Consider the following 20,775-nt stretch of genomic DNA (forward strand, 5'->3'; position numbering starts at 1 on the left):
ATTAAAGCAAGTTTAGACAACGTGACTCCACCCTTTTAAGTCAAAGAGATGTTGAAGAAAGCTTTGCTCCTGGTTATCACATCGTGTTTATTTTGTGTGCGCATGACTTCAGACAAACCACACTACTTGCTTTTGAATTGTCGTGCAGAGTTTAGGTGTTGATCAACTAATCCACAACTAGTCTAGTGCAAGTGTAAACAAAAATGCGATGATCAGTTTTTAGCATTTTAACATTTTTTTGTGTTTACAATAATCAAGGGGAAAAAAAACGTCCGTTGCGTCATTAGCTAAAAGTCAAGGGCCAAATGTTTCTTTACTGATCTCTAGAGGGAAACATAGGTTTAACTTGATCCGCAATCGGATTAAATGCAATCAGTAGACAATAAAGGGAAATGTAAATAGCAGAATTATAAGAAAAACGTTTTTATAATACGAGAATAAAGTCATTACCACAAGAAGAATAAAGATGTTTTACAAAAAAAAAAATCAACTCCATGTAACTCTAACTGGGGACTCTCAAAATGACTCTGCAAGTCTGAAACCAGCAGCCAGCATAGTTGACTACTGTACATATTCATCAATCATGAGTAGCTCTTAAACATTTTCTGTCAGATCAGACTGAACAATCAAGAGATGAGCCAATTTAGTTCTTCTCGTATTAGTTGAACTTTATTCTCGTAATAGAACAATTTGAAACTTGTATCCATGTATTGTTACATAATTTTTTTTGTCAATGTAGCCGTAAAACAGTCGGTTTGAAGATCTGTTTTGGCTTGAGGGTCGCTTCATTACCACTTATCAGGTAATATGAGGCAGAGTGGTGATCCTCATGCTCTGACTGGCAATGGGATACGACACCATGGGTGTCGTGGCGTGGCTCATGGTGATGCCCGGCAAAGGCTGCGTCATGGACATAGACACGGCCACCGGAGCCACGGACACCGCCACCGGTGCCATAGAAACTGGAGGCGCCATCCCCTGAGCGATGGTCTGCGCCAGAGCGGCCGACAGCGGCGTAATTTCGGGGTTCAGATGAGGGGGTGGCGCCGCGTTGTTAGGGGGCGCCGCGGGAGCGCCGGTGGACGCCACCAGATCTTGCTGGGTGACGGGTCGAGGCTGCAGCCCGGTGCTGCTCAGCGTGGTGTGAGTCTGGGCGATGCCGTGGTTGTACGAGCTGACCGCACCCACCGGAGGTACCAGGGTCTGCTCAGTCTGGGCGGCTGTCATCACTGTTGCCTGACCGCGGAATTGGGCGTTCTGCTCCAAGAGAACTTCATTGGTAGAAATGAGGTTGGCAACCTGGGGGAAGGAACAGAAGCCAGGTTGTAGTTCTTGTTAACGCTTGTTAACGCTCAACAAGTCATCAAATTCAATTCTACATTGCAATGTAGTGGTAGACTTGATGTATTTATTATAAACTTTCAGGGGACTGACTTAATTATAAAAATACATTTCTTACCAATTTGTTCTGATCTGTTTTGTACTGAATTTTAGCTTGCATTTTCTTTGTTGCAGTTCCAATTCAATTTGGTAGGAACTACTTGATGTCCTACTTAAAAACAATTTTTCGACGGTGATCTCAAACGTGTTCTCGTTCTGACCTGTTTCTTCAACTCTTCCACTCTCTTCCTCAGCAGGTTGTTTTCCTCCTCCAACAACCTGTACTCCACCGGGCGTGTGGGCAAGGTAGCCTGGACGCCGAGGTCATAGTGGCCACCGACGCTGCTGTCTGCCAGTCGCAAGCTTTCCAAGCGGCGCCTCTTGATCTGGAGTGCGGTCTGTTCAAGCGAGCTGTCCAGGCTAGCCGAGTCAAAGACCCCGCTCTCAACTACGGGCTCGTAGACCGACATCGGGGTCCTGTCGAAACGCCTCTGTCCAGACGGGCCTGCTGGCGCACTGACGCTCACTACTGGCGCACTGACACTCACTGCTGCCGCACTGACGGGCCCTACTCCCGCACTGACGGTACCTACACCCGCACTGACGCCCGCTACTCCCGCACTGACGCCCGCTACTGTCGCACTGACGCCCGCCACTCCGGCGCTGACTCCTACTCCTGCGACACTTGCATCTCTGCAAGCACTCATGCCAGGGCAGGCCACCCCTAGAATATTATTTCCAGCCACACCTCCCACAAGCCCCGGAATCCCCACACTGGCTCCTCCGCTCGCTCCGGCTGCACCGATGCCACTTCCTGCAGATACCATTACACTCGCAGCAGCCCCAAGCAAACCACTCACGCCAAGCCCAGTGAGATCATATTCATAGTCTTTTTGGACATGACGAAATTTACACTTACTGCCCCTTTGGCACTCCCCTTTCAAAAAGTCTCTGCAGATTGGGACCTCCCCTCTACTATGCGGCAGATCTGTGGGTGAGAGGCCAAGTCGTGCTGCAACTTTTGCTCTCAGCGCAAGTGGCAACTCGCCATTTTTCTTGTAATATTCCTCATCTTCTTTCGTGCCGTGTACAAAGCGACAGTTGATGCGCAAGCATTCTTTATTCTGGTAATCGTGGCAAAAAATGAATTCATTCTTTTGCACCCCTAAGTCTGGCACCTCATTAAAATCGGGATGCTTAAAGCGACAACGCTTCCCTCTCTTACAAACATTACGAATAAAATCCCTGCACACCCCGTCTAGCATTAATCCAGAGTTTAACATTGCACCTCCCCCAAGGCCAAAACTAATGCCATTGCCTAGTGAGCCTCCCCCGTCCATGCTTCCAACACCCCCTTCTGAACCTACTCTGCAATCTGTAGCGCAAGCAGAGCTCGATCCTCCCTCTTCACTTAGATTGCTACCACTCCCACCGCCACCTGACAGGTAGGAGCTGTCTCGATCAGGCATGGCGCTGGGCCCAGCACGAGGAGAATACGGCACTCATTAGTGTGCACTTCGTGGTAACTATATCTGCAGAGAATTCAGTCACGGATTGAAGACCTGCAAAACAGACATTGTGGAACTGAGAACTGAAATTGACAATAAAATTCAATATCTAGCCCTACACAAATGTTAGATGTGCCCCAAAATATTCTGGTACTTTTCATATACATAAGGTAAGAAGCTGGAAATGCTGCCATGAGCTGTAGCCAAACATTTACTCTATGAACAATGTGCAACTCAGCTTCTGACTAGCAGATGTCAAAGTAAAATGTTAATCTTGAGATGGCATAACACGAATTGGATCATTAGTTGAAAACACTGCTTCGAGCAGTATTTAAAAGTCTCTACGAGGCATTTTACATGGAGCTAAAACAATAACATGTGCTTTTTTTACTACTATTATAACCGGCCGCGGAGCGGACAAAAAAGATCACGACGAAACAAGTATGACGTCTTAAACTAACAAAAAAAAAACGTGACGCAAACAAATCAACAAGGTTCATGGATATCAATTAGGGTTATCAAACGTTCGAACAAGTTAAATTCATAGTGAAATATAATCTAGCAAGCATATAATTATTGAATTCATCTCGTCGAACATTCGACGTCCGTTCTTAAGATCGTGCTAGCTAACCTTAGCTGGCTACGGCTAGCTGCTAACTCGCTAAGTACTACAAATGCCACCTTACCTAATAGATACGAGCAGAATATCAAAGCACGACGGCGAAACACGCAACTGTGGTACACGCCGAACCAGTAACGATGATTTTACTTTGAGATGACCACGTAGGTGTTTGAATTCATTTGAGGCCTACGTGCTGTTTTGTTTTCCGTTTCCCTTACGGGTTCTTTCACCACCGAAAAGAAAGCTCTTCTTCGGCGTCCGCAATCACCGTACATTTCTACCTCCTAGCGGCACGGATGACGAACTGTTCTCAAATAAGTTTTTCCTGGGTTATGTGTTTACCAAAAAACCTCTGAGGTTTCGAATAACGCCGAGGCACACGTTGGTAGTGCACAGTCGAAGTCACGTAGTTGTTCGTTTGTAAAGCATAAGAAAACGTTGTCATGTAAACATGCTTGCACAAGCATACGTGCTCCTGCTGTTTGCAGCCACCGCACATACAAAAAAAAAAAAAAATACTACAAAATATTGGACGTGCAGCCAAGAGCAAGTGAGGGCCAGATAAAAAAAAAAAAAAAAAAGTTTCCGCAGACTTATCGTTGGGCACCACCCTGATGATAAAAAAAAAAAAAAAAAATACGGGCGCCGCTGCAGAAGAGACATTCCGAGATGGTTGAAAAAATGCTAAATAATTTGCACTCATGGTTGATAGTTGAGCTAACATGGGAAAATAAGTGTTTGGATAAAGAGAATAAATCAACAGCCCTACTATTTAAGAGAAATAGACAACCCTGGTATGAAAAGTCAAAGTCAAAGTCAAAGTCAGCTTTATTGTCAATTTCTCCACATGCCAAAGACACACAAAGAAACCGAAATTTCGTTCCCCCCTATCCCACGGTGACAAGACATGGCTCACAACAGACAAACAGTAAACAAGTATAACAAAAGCGTGCTGAATAAACAATGAATAAATAACACAACAATAAATAAATAAATAATTAATTAAGAGCGTAAAAACGCGTACAGCAGACATTCCCGAAAATAGCGCAACAGTGCCGCACGCTACGCAGAAGGGGGTAGCGAGTTCAGGGCCCTAACAGCCTGGAGAAAGAAGCTGTTGGCGAGTCTGGTGGTCCGGGAGCGCAGGCTCCTGTACCTCCTCCCAGAGGGCAGAAGGTCAAACAAGGAGTGAGCCGGGTGACTCACATCTCTGGCAATCGAGGTTGCCTTGCGGGCGAGATGGGAGGTGTAAATGTCCTTCAGGGAGGGAAGCGAAGCACCAATAATCCGATAAAATAATAATAATAAAAAACCGATGCGCCATAAAAATGTTAAAATGCTTTATAGACATTAAAATACTTTCTGTGACACAAATTATTTTTTTCCTATTCCCTAGAGATTGAGTCAAATAATAGTGAAAGGTATTTCAAAAGGGAAAATATATATATTTTAAATCTCCTTCTGCTGGAACATCTTTCATGATGGAGAGAATGAGGATATGGTTATTAGTTTTGACAGACCTGTTTGGGAGAAAAATTATGATACTTTGAGATGAGTTTTTTTTTTTTAATTATCTCAGTAGCTATCTGTACTGCTTTTTTATTGGCTATCTTGTAAATTCAACCCTTTTTTATTGGTCACTGATTGGACTGTCATGCTCCCTTCTCCCATGAGGGTGTGTCAAAATAGGTCCGAGTTACTGACTAACACACCATTTACTCCTTTTCCCCAACGGCCAGCACTTTAGATTTAACACAGTTGTCCTCCATTTCTCATCAAGGCAACGTGCACTTTGACCCATAGGATATCCTGTGCCTTCTCAGCAGTTGCAGCTCGGGCTCATTGCAGCCAGCTGACAGAAGACCTTCAGAGCTTGAATGCACATTTTGCCCTGAACAAAAAAGGACTTATTCACATTCTTTGTAGCACAGAAACAAAGCAATCTGAACACATTTGCTGGCGATGATGGTAAGTTACTGAAAATATTCTTTATGACAACAGTGAGAGTCATGTGACTGTCATTTGCACACTTGCAGGCGTCCATGGAGCTGAAATGAGCTTTTTTGTAATGTCAAATGCAATTCTAAAATATATCCATTTACTCTGGAGATCTTGACCCACAGCTTAACACATTTTTTATTTTACAGGAAGACGTGAAAGAAGCGGCACCTTTGAGTGTTCATGGACATAGCATTAAAGTTGCAGAGGTTCTACAAGATGGAGACGCACTTACCTTTCTCATCATCTCTCAAAAAGTAAGAAAAATGACATCTATTTGTGCAAAAGAAACTATAGAATGTGAAGCAACTTCTTCCAAAGACACTCTCTGAAACAAAAACCTCAGAAGTGTTGATGAATAAGTAACCAACAACCAAATGAAGTTGTGCTAGCTCAGCACATTTCAATGTGGTCATGCGCTGCTAACCACAAGCTACAACTACAATAACAAATGTATATCAAATCAGATGACTGGGTGTCATAAAACACAACTCTCTGGTCTCTCCTGTTGGCGTTAGCTGTCCGGGACTGGGGAGTACCATGTGGACCGGACCTATGAGGACTTTGAATGGCTACAGCAGAACCTGTTCAACCAGGAGGATGTGCCTGGGATACAGGGAGTCATAGTGAGTGTTACCCTTTTTGTGATTTCCAGACTCTTTAGGAAATATTTAAATGTAGAGCGGGACAGGATGGCTAAAAGGCCTCGGCTAGAAATATAATCAAGATCATGTCAATGAAGCAGAAACATATCAAATATATTTTATTTGTGCAACACCTCTTGGAAATTGACACTGTTTTGATTAAAGGGGCTTATGTTCTTGATGTATCACCGAAGTACAAACTGTGCATTTTGTATTTGCCATATGCATTTGTCATTTCTATGAAATGTTTAAACCAACATTGTCTTTGGAAACAATGAGTCATTGTAAAAGCGTTTTCCTATTTTCCCTACCAAGTTTCCTCCTCTTCCTGCAAAGGCTCAGATGAACACAACACCAAAGGCCACCAGACAGCTTGGTGAGCAAAAAAAAAAAAAAAAAAAAAAAGAAAACGCTAAAATCGTCCTATCATTGCTGGTCCTCATGAGTCTGGTTTTAAGTACAATGCTTTGAAACAAGGGACTTTTCTTCCAGGTTTCCTTGGTTTGGAAGAGTTTAAGCCATATTGTGCAGCACTGGAGAATTTCCTCCACCAGGTGGCAACACACAACCTACTCAGAAAAAACAAAGCTTTGGAGATCTTCCTCACCAGCTCTGATGTGAGTTCTTCATCTGTAGACGTTAACAAACAAACACATCTTTGACCTCTTGAACAATGCAAGCAGCATAAATACAAATAATGTATTCGGGCCATTATTGGTGTTCCATGATTTGAATACAAAATCCATTTAATTCTGTTTCTATATGTACAAGCCGCCTGGTCGACAGAAAGCCAGGAGAAACATTTTCAATCGCTTGAGTCAAGCTGTGGAAGAAATGAGAAAAGAAGGCCACAAGGTTCTTATTTTGGACTCTTTATGGAAATCTCATACTGTGTGATTCTCTAAATGTGATTGCCTTTGCAGGATGTTGACGAATTCTTTCAAACTAAACGGGACGTCAATCTTTCTCTAACAGGCTGCATCAAAAACACGGTGGATGTGAGTAGCACTCCTCGCTTGCCTGACACTCAACATCTACACACATTATATATCCATTTTTCATTTGTTTTTTTTCCTGACAGAAATTCCTGGATCTGGTGCAAACTGAGCAAAGTAAGATCACACCACACATAAAGTAAAAGATAACTGTAATTTATGTCATTAAATTGACAATAACTTAAAGGTTAAGGATATTCTATTGACAATATGATTATTGTGTAATTCATCCTGAAAGTAGTTTTCACACTTGATACCCTCGTGTGTTTGTACAGAAATAGCAGTGGCCTGTGGGCACTTTGCAACTGCCCTGCATCTGTGTGTGGAATCGGATGATGATCCTGACAAAGCAGCTTTTACTAAGTATGTCTGTACAAGTCTCAAGACTGTCATATGGACATGAAGTGGAACTTTGTATTCATAAGTTTGGTTTAAAAAAACAAAATTGGACTCATTTGGTGCTTTTCATTTTACAGGATTTGTGTAAAATTATCAGATGTCTTTGAGTCAATGAAGGTAAATTGTACTTTTCCAGATTAAAAAAAAAATCATCATAACGCATTATTATTATTTTAACGTTTTGATTTTTTTTCTTTTTTAAAACATGCAGAATAGCATGGCAAGTGTTGCTGAAAATGATGTGAGCACTCTCGGACTTGGCCTGGATTTGCAGTCACGCTATCAGGAAGCAGAAAAAGTCTGTCAAGTTTTTAAAATTACCAATTTTTTATTTTATCTTAATAAGTTGCACTGCTTTGTTGATTCTAGGAGATGCTTTTCAGAAGGACCTGTAAGCTAGTGGAGTTGGAAACTGCCCTAAAGAATGCTGAGAAGGCCAAACCGGTCAAGAAGGCTGCTGTGAGTGCATTAATATAGAACAATGACAGCTTTTGGCCAGCAGGTGTCAGTAGAGCATTTGTACTAAAGGGTGAAATTCTTTAAAATGTCTTTTTAAACGGACATATAGGCTGTTTATGCTAAATGTGCAGCTGCGTATTTACGACTCACTCTTCATGTTCATCAGTTGGAGGAGGTGAAGAAAACAGTGGAGACCGAGTTTAATCACGTTTGTAAAGTGGCAAAACAAGAGGTAAGTCACCTAAATTTGACCTGTTACGTATCAGAACTTACGTTAATGAAAATTGAGTGATGTTGTTTTACAGATTGAACACTTTGAGGATGCCCGTGTGAAGATGTTGCAACAGGCTCTGGTGAAGTGGTGCGAAAAACAGCTACGCACTGCACGGGAAATCGCTGAGCAGTACGACCAACATCTCCAGGCCTTCAGAGCCATGTGACCCCCCCCACATATTGACTTTCTGTATGTTAGAACATAACGTCACTAAGTTGCATTTAGTGAAAACAGCGATAGACGTTTGAGACAAATTCAGAACTACGTAGAATAATGATTAGCTATCCGTTTTATACACTACGTTCATGTTTGATGTTGTGATGACTCAAAATAAACTGTGACAAATTGAAGCTCCTAAAACTTTGATGTGTTACTTCTTCAGATCTGGAGGTGTCAAGCCCAAATCACCACATTCTAAAGAAAACTGGGAAAGTCTGGAAAAGTTGAGAAATGTAAAAGAACATTGCAGCAATGAACTCTTCTTCCCCTCTCACTTTTCTATCCACTTATGTGTGAATGATACATCTCAAATTTGTTGCAAATCCTCCAGTTTCCTTTGAAAGCTCAAAGTAAGACACGCTTTTGCTCATAAGACATTCAAGTTTGCAAGTCCATGCCTCAGAACCGCCGCCTGCTCCATCTTATCCGTTCTGGGTCTGTAATTTCTCCATTGGGTGAATTAGGTAGAGTAGTGGTCCATTTGTGGGAGCAAGTGTGAGCAAGATAGATGGCTCCTATCATGAGAAGAGAGGGCAGAGAGGAAACTCTGCTCGTATGACAGTGAAGCTGGAGATAAAGAATTATCATCTGACTCCCAGAGTGTTTTTTTTTCCTTGTTCACCATACCTTTTATACAAGATGTTTGCAATGCTGATAGAATATGTCAAAGTGGTTCCGCTTAGGGATCTAAGGCTAAGTAATCAACAAATGTATTGTTAACATCACAGGAGCGCAGAGGAGATTGTTGATAAATTGTGCGTTGATGCCGTTAAGGCAAAATGGAGTGCAGTACGTGGCCACAACCAGCAGAGGCGCTGTTGAGCTCAGCCATAGAATTTGGCATAACACAACAAACTCACAATAAGTGATTAAAATTGGGGTTAAAAAAATCAAGTGACATTTAAAAGACAAACAAAATGTTATAATTATTTTTTACTGCTATTTATTATATATATTATATTTTTCAAATGTCCATTGTACTACAATTTAGTGTTTAATAACTTGGGAAGGGGAAATCCTCCACAGTAATCTAGCATGTCCTCCCTGCAGGCAATGACACATTAAACGACACTTGCCCCTGACTCAGCAAACTATCATTCCTTTATTGCTGTTTCATGTAGAAGGAGCAACTCAACTCACATCTCCTTTCAATTTATTGGTCACTAAATTACAATTCCCCCCTGAAGGTTTGTACAGTTTTCATTAAGTTGCATTCAATGTTAAATCTGCTAAAATTTTTGTGAATCTGAATTTTGTAGGACTCTTTCCACATAATTGGTAAAACTAAATGTGCCAGGTGTGCTGAATATGTTTGAGCAATAACTTATCAAGGTCATACCCATAGGCACTACTTTTGTAACATTGACTTTTACTACTCGAGAACACTTTTTGAACCTAATAAAAGTACCAACAGTTGCCCTGGAGTACAGTAATTAGGCTTGTGGTGATATATATTGTGGAAGTTGCAAAAAAAGTCCCCTGACTTTACTCTTTAGATGAGCAGTAGGCAAAGTGTGGTTCCCGGGCCACATACGGCCATCTCTGTTTTTTAATCCAGCCCACAGAAAATTTACATTATTACAAAACTGGTCCTTTTCTGTCGCGATGTGAGAAACACGAGTGTTATTTGTTCGTTGTGATGATGTCAGAAATGTGTTTGCCTCATGTTATTTCAAGGTGACTCAATCAATTAAATGTAAAGTCGGCCTAATTTCATCCAATTCTATAGTATTGAATTACAGTCATTTTCCGCATATGAAGTTATTGATTACTAATTATGCGTTAGATTTAAGTAAAAATACGAACAATTTTTGAGAGTAGAAAATGAAAGATTGGATTTTTGCGACAGACAATAGAGGCGACACTGTGTGTCTGGGGACGGTGTAATTCTCACAAGATAATCACTTAGTCCCACGAGGCAGATTTCAACCAGTTGAGGGCAGTGTCGTTGAGTCCAAGTGACTCGCTTTTGTTCTCGTGCGTGATGGCAGCAAGCGTGATCCCTGAACAAGGACGAGGAGAGCTCATGATGGCAACGCCGCATGCGTTTGAGTTTGCTGAAACATTCACTTAGCGCCGATATGCTGAAAGAGCTCATTATAGACAAAGAGGCAGCACTCAGCCTCCGTTCATCCCTCATGCTCTGACAAAGGCCCACTTGCACAGGTAAAAATGGCTTGTGCGAACATATAGCCGATTGCTATTTCATTGATGTCAGTCTGTGAATGCACAATGGAAGATTTATCAACAGTATTCAACATGAATATGCAATAGAGCAACTCTGGATAATTCATCTGCATGTCTTGTAGCCTTTCTGCAGTTCCATGAAAATTTAATGCTAGCAGGCCAATCTATTTTGATGAGCCTATAGACAGCTAATTTGCTCTGTATGGGATACTTGCTTTGTCTTCTTTGCGTGTCCCTGCTACCTGGATTCACCCTTAGCCGTTCCTGTTCTGTCTTCACAAGTGGCTTTGATATCCGGGAGGAGCTCAGGCTCATGGGAATTGAAAGAACAAATGTGGACTACGCAAAGTGCAATATGAAAGGCTGGCACTTTTTTTGCATCGTCCCAATTCAGTCTTGCCGGGGTTTGAAATGAAATACAAAAAAGGAAAACGCAAGCATGAGTGTTTTAATCTTATATTCACTTGGATTCGAAGCTCCGTCATGGATGAGTGTGTGCGGAGCAGCTGACTTGTGTCAACTCAAGGTTGTTGGCACTTCATTAAATCTAATCACTGCCATGCGCAGATTATGACTCATTAAAAGTTTGGGGGGAGCAAGATATGATGAGAGAGCGAGGAGGAGGACATAATGTAATGCAGATTTGCTACCACCTGCAGCTATTACACTTTCATAAGGCACATCCCAAACAGAGCTTTGCAAAACCTGATCCAAACTCCCAACCAATATTTTTAATACAGTTTTCACTTTTTTTTCTTTCTACAGCACTGCAAAGCATTAGACTTGCAAATTCACACTATTTGTCAGTTCACGAGTGAATGGAATCCATAAATATTTATACTTCCCCACTAACGCTGCTGCCTTTCATATGTTGGAGATGATGTTATGATACAGTTAATTAGCTTTGCGGGAATAATGTCAGAAGCAGGTTGACATGCTGAGCTGATGACTTTGCTGCCATTGTCAACGCGAAGCAATGTTGGAACATCTACACAAAAGCAGACCATGTACTGACAACGCAGACAAAAAGCCTAATTTGAATATCAAAGAAACCACTTTTGAAATAAATGTTGGTCAAGCCGTACAGTATGAATAACTAAATAGCATTTCCACAGCACGTTTTCACACACAAATACAAACGCGGCCGGTAAAAGCCTAATCAATTATTCATCAATATTTCCATCACACTGTTGACCACAGTAGCGGGACATATGATGTAATGGTCAGTATGGATCAGCCCAGAGGGCAAGTGGTCATTTATTTTCTCCACGTGGACACCGGTGTGATTGTCCGGTGACCATGCATGGCAAATCTCGGACCCAATTTTGGTAATTTCACAGATGAACACAGCTGATGGATCTGTCAGAGGGAGGGCTGCGCCGATGTGGGTGTGGTCACAGCTCATCTGCCCAACCTCAATATTGCCAGTAGCTATACAAAGTTAAACCAACATGACTGAATGTTATCCCAAGCAGAGATTGAACATCTGCTGCAGAAAAATATGTCCAAGCCCACTGCTGGTTCTCATGACGAATGTCACCTCTACTTTATGGTCTTGTTCACAAGCTAACGATTTAGCAAGTGGATAGTTATGCATGGCTTTGAAAATGCCTCCTGGTTATATGCGACTACAATTCAATTTGAGATAATGAAAGTCTCATTAATCCCAGTCAGCTATAAAATATGCTAACTCCCATTAAGGTTTGATGATAAGGTGTTAGAGCTGCCATCTTACTGATTGTGTTGTTTATCAGCTGCTGTTGGAAAAAATAATAATGTAATGATGCAATAATACAAAACAAGCTGAACAAGCGGTAACATTTTTCTTTGCCTCTAACAATCTTCCCAGTGTTTATTGTTCAGGCCATAATGAATGTACTATTTGACAATAGTTCTTAAATAGCTACCAGTGTGCTGAAAGAAAAATTCTTGGAAAAGAAAAGAGTGCAAACAAAAGAAATCCAATTATTTTCACTATGTTGGTGCTTTTAAAATCCTCAAACAATAGCGATGATAATTCCCACTTTGATTGATGCTGTCATAGAGATAATCTTTCAATGATGCCTTTATTACTTTGCTTGATTGAGCTTTGCAAATAAATATTACAGTTCTTTTTATGATGCCATGCAGCGTTACAGTAGTAATAAACAAATTGCTAAATATTACTTGACATTGACAATAAAAATGGGGTCATTTTTATAAATGTTTTTTTATATTTATTATATTTTATATATTTTATATATATATATATATATATATATATTAGATATGCACCATTTTTTGGAGGAGCAGAGAAGGGAGGGGGCATTGTTTCACACCACTGACAGCATGGTTTATGAGTTTGCATACATAAAAAATCCTCCAAATTGATGTATTGTCCTATCAAAATTGTGCAAGTTTATTGCATGGAGGATGCCAGTTCTACTCCTCGGCATCTCCGATGATGTGCAGAAATGTACAAGCACCCTAATCTGTGCTCTGTAACCGCTGATGAATATGAATGAATTGATGAATATAGATGAGAGGGATGAATAATGACGAGTGTGCTTCATCAACCATGTGGGGGCACCGAGCTCGAGCAATCAATCACAACCACCGAGTCCCGCCTTGATTGACAGGCAGCGGAATATATACTTTTCAAAAAATAAAAACCGAGCTGTTTGGATGCTTTTCATCTGTTTGCTGCTGAACTAACCTTGCACAGCGTCCGCCGCCTCGGTGCTTAATGACGACACGTCGTGGCCACATTGTAAATGAATCCAGTGAATGCATCAACATCACAATGTTTGCGAGGGTAATATAAATAACAAGCAAAACAACTGCATGCATTTCCACTAATGGCTTCCATGACATTAAACAAATTAAAGTCGAGTTCAGTGAGGCGTGGCGGTTAAATGGCCAGCAAACTGAGGCTGGTTTTTGCGTGAGGTCAAGGGTCATCTATTCAAGCAGACCTTTGATAATTGGAACCTCTTGAAGCAACAGTTACATCATTTCCAGTGTGGCCGTCTAACAGCAAAAAGCTGCCATCTCTCAATGCTCCATTACGGGCCTAATGCGGCGTTTCCTGTTCCTACACCTGTGGGATCGTTTAACACCTATTTACCTCGTGTTCCTCACCATGTACCCCGGGCTTCCCATTCCGTGTAATGGCTGCATTGATCACACCGCCCCCCCCCCCCCACGAAAAGACATCAATGGGATATTGACTCTGCAGCGTTGGTCGCTCGCACGCTGTGTCTGCAAGGAACATTTTTAAATGGAGACAACCGGACTAAACAGATAGCAAGTTCAAACAAAATGGTCAGGGGTCAAAGTTCACGGCCACCGTTGAAGTGTTGTGACATCATTAGGCCAATTCCATGCTTCTTGTCTCGGCACACAAAGTCCCACACACTGATAGGGGCAGATGTTTGTATCCAGAGACAACGCCCCGCCGAAGCCTGGGAACTTGTGAAAAGCCTCACTCGGATCGGGTCTGTTCTGGCGTTCACACGTCTCCAAATGCCTTCAGTCGCTCAGCTGTGCAATGCAAGCGGGGGCAGGGTCGCCGGCTGCGATGCTTCTCCCACTGCACTCCTTCATACTCTATTGATGCCCTAAAGAGTCCATGTTAGAGGTCAGCCCTTCAGCGCTGACAGGGTCAAACTTCATCTCATGAATATGGAAGGTGGCCCGGGCCCGGGGGACCATCTGCTCCACTCTTTTGGAGCCCAAACAAATGAGCCTGCTGAGTGGGTGCCGTATTAGTGTAATTACTGTGGATTTCCCAGGCCTGAAACGGAGTGTCAACCCCCATTTTAAGTCACCATTGACAGGTGCGAACAGATATAGCAAAGTTAACTTATTCATCATTTCATCATATTTGTTCTCTCCATCATCTGTTATACTCAGGACATATTTATTATTTGCTAACCTAACCCAATCACCACGTGCATGTAATGACTGCAGTTACAGGACAATATTGAGTTTCTGGATTGTAATTGTAGAGATTACATAACTTGGCCATGTGCCTTCGCTGCCGACACAGAGCCAAGCTGTCGTCGTGTTGTCAACAAAACAATTCTGGGTCATTGCTTTGCCGGGGAATATTTTTCATTAGGAACGATTGTAATATGTAAATAAAAGATTTTAAAATGTAATGGAATGTATCATATATTTTAATATGATGATTTGATCAATTTTTTTTTTTTTTATTGACATAATTAAATAGAAGGCTGCACTATAATGGTCCCATCTATTATAATTTCATTTAACGGCTGTACAAAAATTCCCCCTTTGATGAGAATATGTAATTGTTTTATTTTATGTACTTTAGTGGCGTAAAACTGCAGGCAGAATTTCTTATACCGATAGAATATAACAGCAATAGTTAAAGCTAACAGCAATAGAAAAAAACCAGCAAGTTACTTTTCGCAGACTTTCACGACAAATCAAAGCAATGTCGACCTCTCATTGACATTCGGCAATCTCCTCTACCATCATATTCAACTCCCACAAGGGAATGCGATGTGTATTTGTTTTGATCTCGTGCTTTTCTATCGCACGCTCAAATTCAGTGAACAATACACCTTTTCTTTACGCATTGATGTAGCTGAGTCAGAACAGATGGAAGCAAAATGAGCAGCTTGCAAGATGACAGACTTTTTGTTTTCAGAATCATTTTGATGTCTAAAATACAATGTTTTTAGTGTTTTAATCGGAAAGGAAGTAAAACATCACTGAACAGGACACCTCGAGTATGTGACTAAAACGTATTTGCCATATGGATTATATTTAAAGCAAATCACATTTATGTTCAGTTGAGGCTAAGCTTAGAGCTTGCCTGTCAAGCTGAGTGGCACTTAAGACTCAGAGCATGAATAAATCACTACAGTTTGACCCATTTGAATACCAAATGGAGTCATAGCCACTGGGTAACAACAGGCATGCTTGAACTCACAGGCTCATTTCCATCATACCGGAGAATCACCACACGCAGTTGTGGTGTTGAATACCAGTGACGTGATTTTTTTCGATTTTAACCAGAGACATATCCCAGACGATGGCCCGAGGTGTTTAATCAAAAACGTTTATGACTTTGGTGTGAACTCAATGTCTCTCAGATGCGACACTAAGATTTTCATTGACCTTTTCACTTTACCAACACCAACTCAAGAATCATCCCAAATTGGGCTAGCGGATGATGACAAACTCCACTCACGATTATCAACCATGCAGAAACGATTCTTTCACTGACTGTCAACTTTCAATTAGTAAAAAGAGAATACATCAATTTTTCAGTATGCAGGCTTTCTACACTGACATGTTTTTCTACTCAGTGATGTTTGGATTGCTGGAAGTTTAGTGGTAGGCATACACTCGGGTTCAATTTACGGCCACTGCAGTAATACTTAAACGTGAAGTGAGCAGGAGAATATTTGACTTTCTGACTTGTGTCTCTCTGCCAGGAAACTTAATTTGATTCCCAAAACAATTCACAAAGCAAAACAAACTGCGTAGAGTGCAACAAGATGGCTGAGGTTTGATCACAAGAACACAATGTGTCTGTCAGACAGCTGGTTTACACCTGCCGTCAGAATCTGCTAAACCTCTCCCAGAGAGGATGTCACCACATGTCTGAGAAGCTGATTAATTTTTAAACTCTGTGTTTGTCAGGATGTGACGACTGACAGGAACCACAGCGCTGGGACGACAGGAAACAAACATGGATGGCAGAGTCAGAGGTTGGTCACTGATACCTCAGCCACTCTCTCTTTATGACTCTGATGCAGCTATATAGCCGGATCAGTGTTTTTAAAGAGGCCGTTTTGGGCTTTGTTAGCAGTGGCGCCAGAAGGAGGAAGCAGAAGATTGATGATGAGAGCACATCTTTACTTAATGTAAGCATTCTGTAATCGCTGTTAAGATTAATAGAGTTCAGCCAGAAAATGGCCGTTAAACAATAAGGGAGGAAGCGAGAACCAGACCGACCGCCATTCAGTCAACTTGTCCTTCCTAAACTAGAACTGGAGCGAATCAATAGATTGATGGACAGTGGAGATCATCTTCAAGGTTGAAATCTTCAGTAATATCACAAATGTTTACAATGTGGCAAGGGAGAGTAAACATTGGGTTTTGGAGGAATATCAAAAAAGTCACGTGGATGATAATTCAAGATTGACATGATTTTCATCATGCCAAGGGCATACAACAGCAGCCACATAAGTGAGCTTAAGAATGCTCAGTAATCACTTCCAGCATGTTAAAACTTAATCTGATCATGTAAGAAATAAGAACACTAAATTACCGCTTATCATTATTATTAAATTTTAAGCCTTTGGAAATTTTATAAATAAATAATTTTTGTTTATGGCATGGTCTGACTCTTGTATTGTTGATTTCCTTAAAATGACTTTTACTAATTAGGCTCCTAAGAGCAATAACACAGCCTCACAGAGTCACTTTGATGTGCACTTTTATTTGCTTAACAAAGTGAAGCGCCCTAAAAAAGTCTTGCAGCTGCAAATATGTCCTGAAGTAGCACGTACATGAAAACAGCTGCCCATTAAGACATTTGGATTTAAAAAAAAAAAAACGCAAGCTCCCTCTTTTAAATTCACAAGTCACTGAATTTATTTGCCTGCCGTCTAAATTTATAATCAATTTTCATCTACTATCTATTTTCATACACAGTACATTTGCAACAAAGAACACAAAGACTAGCAGTGTTTTGAGAGAGGCTGAGGAATATTTAATACAAACTAAAGGAGGTTACCCAGCCCACGTCTCCCCCACTCACGCCCAAATAATACCCCTCAGAGAGCAGACTACTAAACACTCCAGCAGCCTGCAGCACATCAGTCCTGCCATATAAGGACAAAATCGGGTTGGGCTAGGAAAATTCCATCACTCTCCTCCTAATGCAAATCCTCTCCCTCACTTGTTCTTGACACTCCAGCATGTCTTTTATTCACCTGCTTCCCAAAAGGGAAAACACAACCTGTCCTTCCCAACACAGGCTTTTTATTTCACACCCTGGCAATAAAAAAAAAAAAAAGAGTAAATAGCATCTAATCCAACAGCAAAAGAGCAGCACTTTTTGGAAGTGCTGTCAAGGACAAAGAAGTGTTTTCAACAAGAGATGTTGGCCAAAGAGCTTTTGTGAATACAGCTGCCTCTCCAGCTCTTGACACACTCAGTCGCCATTAAAAATGTCTGAAGAAGGTGCTAATGCTCCAAACAGAGTATTATTAGCTTTTGGATTATGATTTGGCCGCTCTGACATCTCTGTGCCAAAAGCACCACAGAAGCAAGATATGGATAGTGTGATTCTCAGGCAGAGGCAACAAAGAGTAGTTGTCTTTGTTCATGGCAGTACAAGAGGGAGGGGTGAACACGGATGGAGGGAGGATGGGGGAGATTTTGCACTTTTGAGCACAAAAAAGAGCTGAGAAGCAAAATTTGCCCCACTAATCATCCATGTATTAAATGTCTGTTAAGGCCCAGGTCCTCCACTGCATGGTCTTAAACTCTTCCCTGCCAACTCAGGTGGGTCGAATAGAATATTAATAATATATTAGCACCTGCATATTAATGCATCTTAGCAGCAAAAAACAAAATATCAGTAGCTTTTGGATATCCCGAACCATGTAAGCAAATACACAAAAGTTGTTAACATCAAAACGAAGGTTGTTTAGTGTCTACTTTTTAAACAATTTTTTTAAATTGAATAATTAGCCATACAATTATGATCACAAAGGGCAAAGGCACAATTAATTGAGGAAAATAGTATCACTCTCTACTAATTGGTCGCCCCCTGTTTATAAAAATGCCTGCTCTTGATCGTACACATCCTCAGAGATCTCAGAAAATGCTGACTCCTGTTTTAACCTGTCAATTAAATATTAATGCACACTTTAATATGGATGGACCAAGAGCATGTGAGTTGACTTTAGAAAGGCCGACTTGGAATGAAGTCTTACCTTTTATTCGAATTGGGTCTTTATTTTGTAGACGGACAATATTAGGGACTATATTTAATAAAGTCAGTGTAAAAATGAAAGTCAACTCCCAAGAGGATGGGAGAAATTGCTTTGGTTTTTTTTTTAATTAAAAAGGGGTCTGGTGATGTTGTTAAGTGACTGATTGGTTGCGGGATAGCACACCAATGCGCACGCTCGACTAATATAAAGTGACATGCGTAGCGGGAGTCGGGAACTCATCGCCTCTGTGGCTATTACAACAAACTCCCATGAGGCGGTCGACACTCCAACTGATTTTCAGGCCCCACAAAAACCGGTGTGGACATTTGCCTCCATTTTGTTTTTTTAATGACAAACAGTTTACACACAGCTGAGGACCAACGGAAATTTTTTCAACAAAAAAAGTGATTAAGTTCCACTGCAGCACAAGATGCAATGTACGACTTATGATTAGCTGAAAACGACACATGGGGTACATGAATGTAATAAATCAATCCCGTGAAGACGGCTAAAAGCTAACAGGAGAACAATAAAGACACCAGCTTCAAACTATGTTGCAAGCTCATGCAATAAAATCAAAGTCGGCAAAGCTTATAAGCTTCAATAGTATGTGCGAAGATGCTGATTCAACTCAACTGGGGCGTTTTGTTGTGTTGCAGCTGTTGTGTTGTGTTGTGTTGCAGCTGTTGTGTTGTCGGCTTGGATTTCATTAGCCGGTAAGGTGAGACTCTTTCAGCAGCAACATCTGCAACATTTGTCAAGTGCATGGTTTTAATGCCCGCTTGAGGGTACGGGGAGTTAACAGGGACACTATCCCAGCGACTTTATCAACATGGTGTTACATTTTCCAAGGGGCAAGCATCTGCTGTAGTTGCATCCGAGAACAGCCTGAAGCTGTTTGGATCCACGGCAATTAAGATGGAGCTTAATCAGATCGACAAAGAAAGAGAGCTTGTTGGTTTTATATGTAAAGTTAACAGTGTGTTCTTTTTCACTATATGAAAGGAGTGTTTGTGATTCATGTTCCGGCGATATTCATCCCCTCCCGCCTCAGCTCATGAGGCCCGACGAGGAAAACGACACCGATTGTCTTTGCGTCAAGCGAGTGTCAAGCTGCAAAATGATGAGAGGCCGTGTGAGAGGTAAACCAGGGGACACGCATTTCGATCTAACTCCTTTTCCCAGATGGCCATATGGCAGGAGCTGTGTGATCAGAGATCTAATAAAGAGGCAAGATACGCTGCAGAGCCTTTCCTGGAAGGGAGAGTCGTTGCCGTGGCAACCGCACCCTTTGCATCGCAGGTTAATAGTGGGAAATTAGGATTTGACCGGCTGCTACTCAACTTTGAGCTGCACTCCTGTTGCAGAAAGATAGGAGTTGCTCCGACTGGGCCGCCGTTACCCATTGGCAGAACACGATAGGACTGTTGGGTTCCCTTTAGTACGTATTTTTGTGCACTGTTGGTCTGCAATATTATTTTGTAGGTGTTTCTGCTCATACTGCTGACGAAATGAGTTTGAGGGAGAAATAAAGTCGTAAAATATAAGGTACAGTACATATGAATTATATGATGACATAAGTAGGGCTTTGGCGCCTGCATGCAAGAAGTTACTTTTTCAATATAAAGCAGTGCTTAACTAAAATAAATTCAAAAAGATCATTGACAAGGACTACAGGGAAGGAAAAGATGCTGATTGATGATTTTAATCGGGTCTCGACTGATAAGAAGCATTGCAGTTAAGAGAACGATATTGCCCTTATTTTGATGACAGCAGTGCTTTAAAGGTCAGCGTATTAACTTTATCGCTGCATCTGCATCTTAGTGCTTAACCACTCATCCATGCAGACTGTGTCTTGAAGTTCACCTTGTCTGCATGGGATTCCATGGTAGTTTGAAAAACAAATGCAAACAACATTGTAGCCTTATGCAATTGTAGAAAACAAGTCCAAGAAAATGTGCACATGCCACTTATTCCCCGTCTTTCTTCTCTGGCATGAAAAACGCAGTCAGTTGCTCCCAAAGTTGCAGCTCAGGCAGTAAATGATAAAACGCTGTCATTTCTCTGCTCCCCTTAGAGATGAGGAAGCAGAGGAAGAAGAAGCCAAATAAGTGACAGCTTCAAGA

The 20,775-nt window shown here is 41.4% G+C and overlaps 2 protein-coding genes across 3 annotated transcripts; one reads left to right on the forward strand and one right to left on the reverse strand.

The window, feature by feature from the left end:
* Positions 1-62: 62 nt before the first annotated feature.
* zc3h10 (zinc finger CCCH-type containing 10) lies at positions 63-3,819 on the reverse strand. Its single transcript, XM_088390321.1, has 3 exons — positions 3,575-3,819; positions 1,602-2,942; positions 63-1,299 (listed from the first exon to the last, which is right to left on the reverse strand). Exons 2-3 carry the CDS (start codon positions 2,847-2,849, stop codon positions 799-801), a joined length of 1,749 nt encoding a protein of 582 aa, XP_088246447.1. The 5' UTR covers positions 2,850-2,942; positions 3,575-3,819; the 3' UTR covers positions 63-798.
* Positions 3,820-5,186: 1,367 nt separating this feature from the next.
* LOC148390630 (sorting nexin-6) lies at positions 5,187-8,639 on the forward strand. 2 transcript variants are annotated; one of them, XM_088390325.1, is made up of 14 exons: positions 5,187-5,478; positions 5,658-5,765; positions 6,027-6,134; positions 6,468-6,528; positions 6,645-6,769; positions 6,924-7,007; positions 7,076-7,150; positions 7,234-7,264; positions 7,423-7,510; positions 7,624-7,663; positions 7,758-7,844; positions 7,916-8,005; positions 8,172-8,237; positions 8,311-8,639. In XM_088390325.1, the coding sequence occupies exons 1-14, from the start codon at positions 5,473-5,475 to the stop codon at positions 8,443-8,445; spliced, it is 1,104 nt and encodes a 367-aa protein (XP_088246451.1). In that variant the 5' UTR covers positions 5,187-5,472; the 3' UTR covers positions 8,446-8,639. The 2 variants fall into 2 exon arrangements, with proteins under 2 accessions (XP_088246451.1, XP_088246450.1); XM_088390324.1 differs by lacking the exon at positions 5,187-5,478 and adding an exon at positions 5,496-5,575.
* The last annotated feature ends 12,136 nt before the right edge of the window (positions 8,640-20,775 follow it).

The sequence above is a fragment of the Syngnathus floridae genome, chromosome 11 (genome assembly GCF_059516105.1).
Source record: "Syngnathus floridae isolate MCC-2025c chromosome 11, RoL_Sflo_1.0, whole genome shotgun sequence".
NCBI classification, from domain to species: Eukaryota; Metazoa; Chordata; class Actinopteri; order Syngnathiformes; family Syngnathidae; genus Syngnathus; species Syngnathus floridae.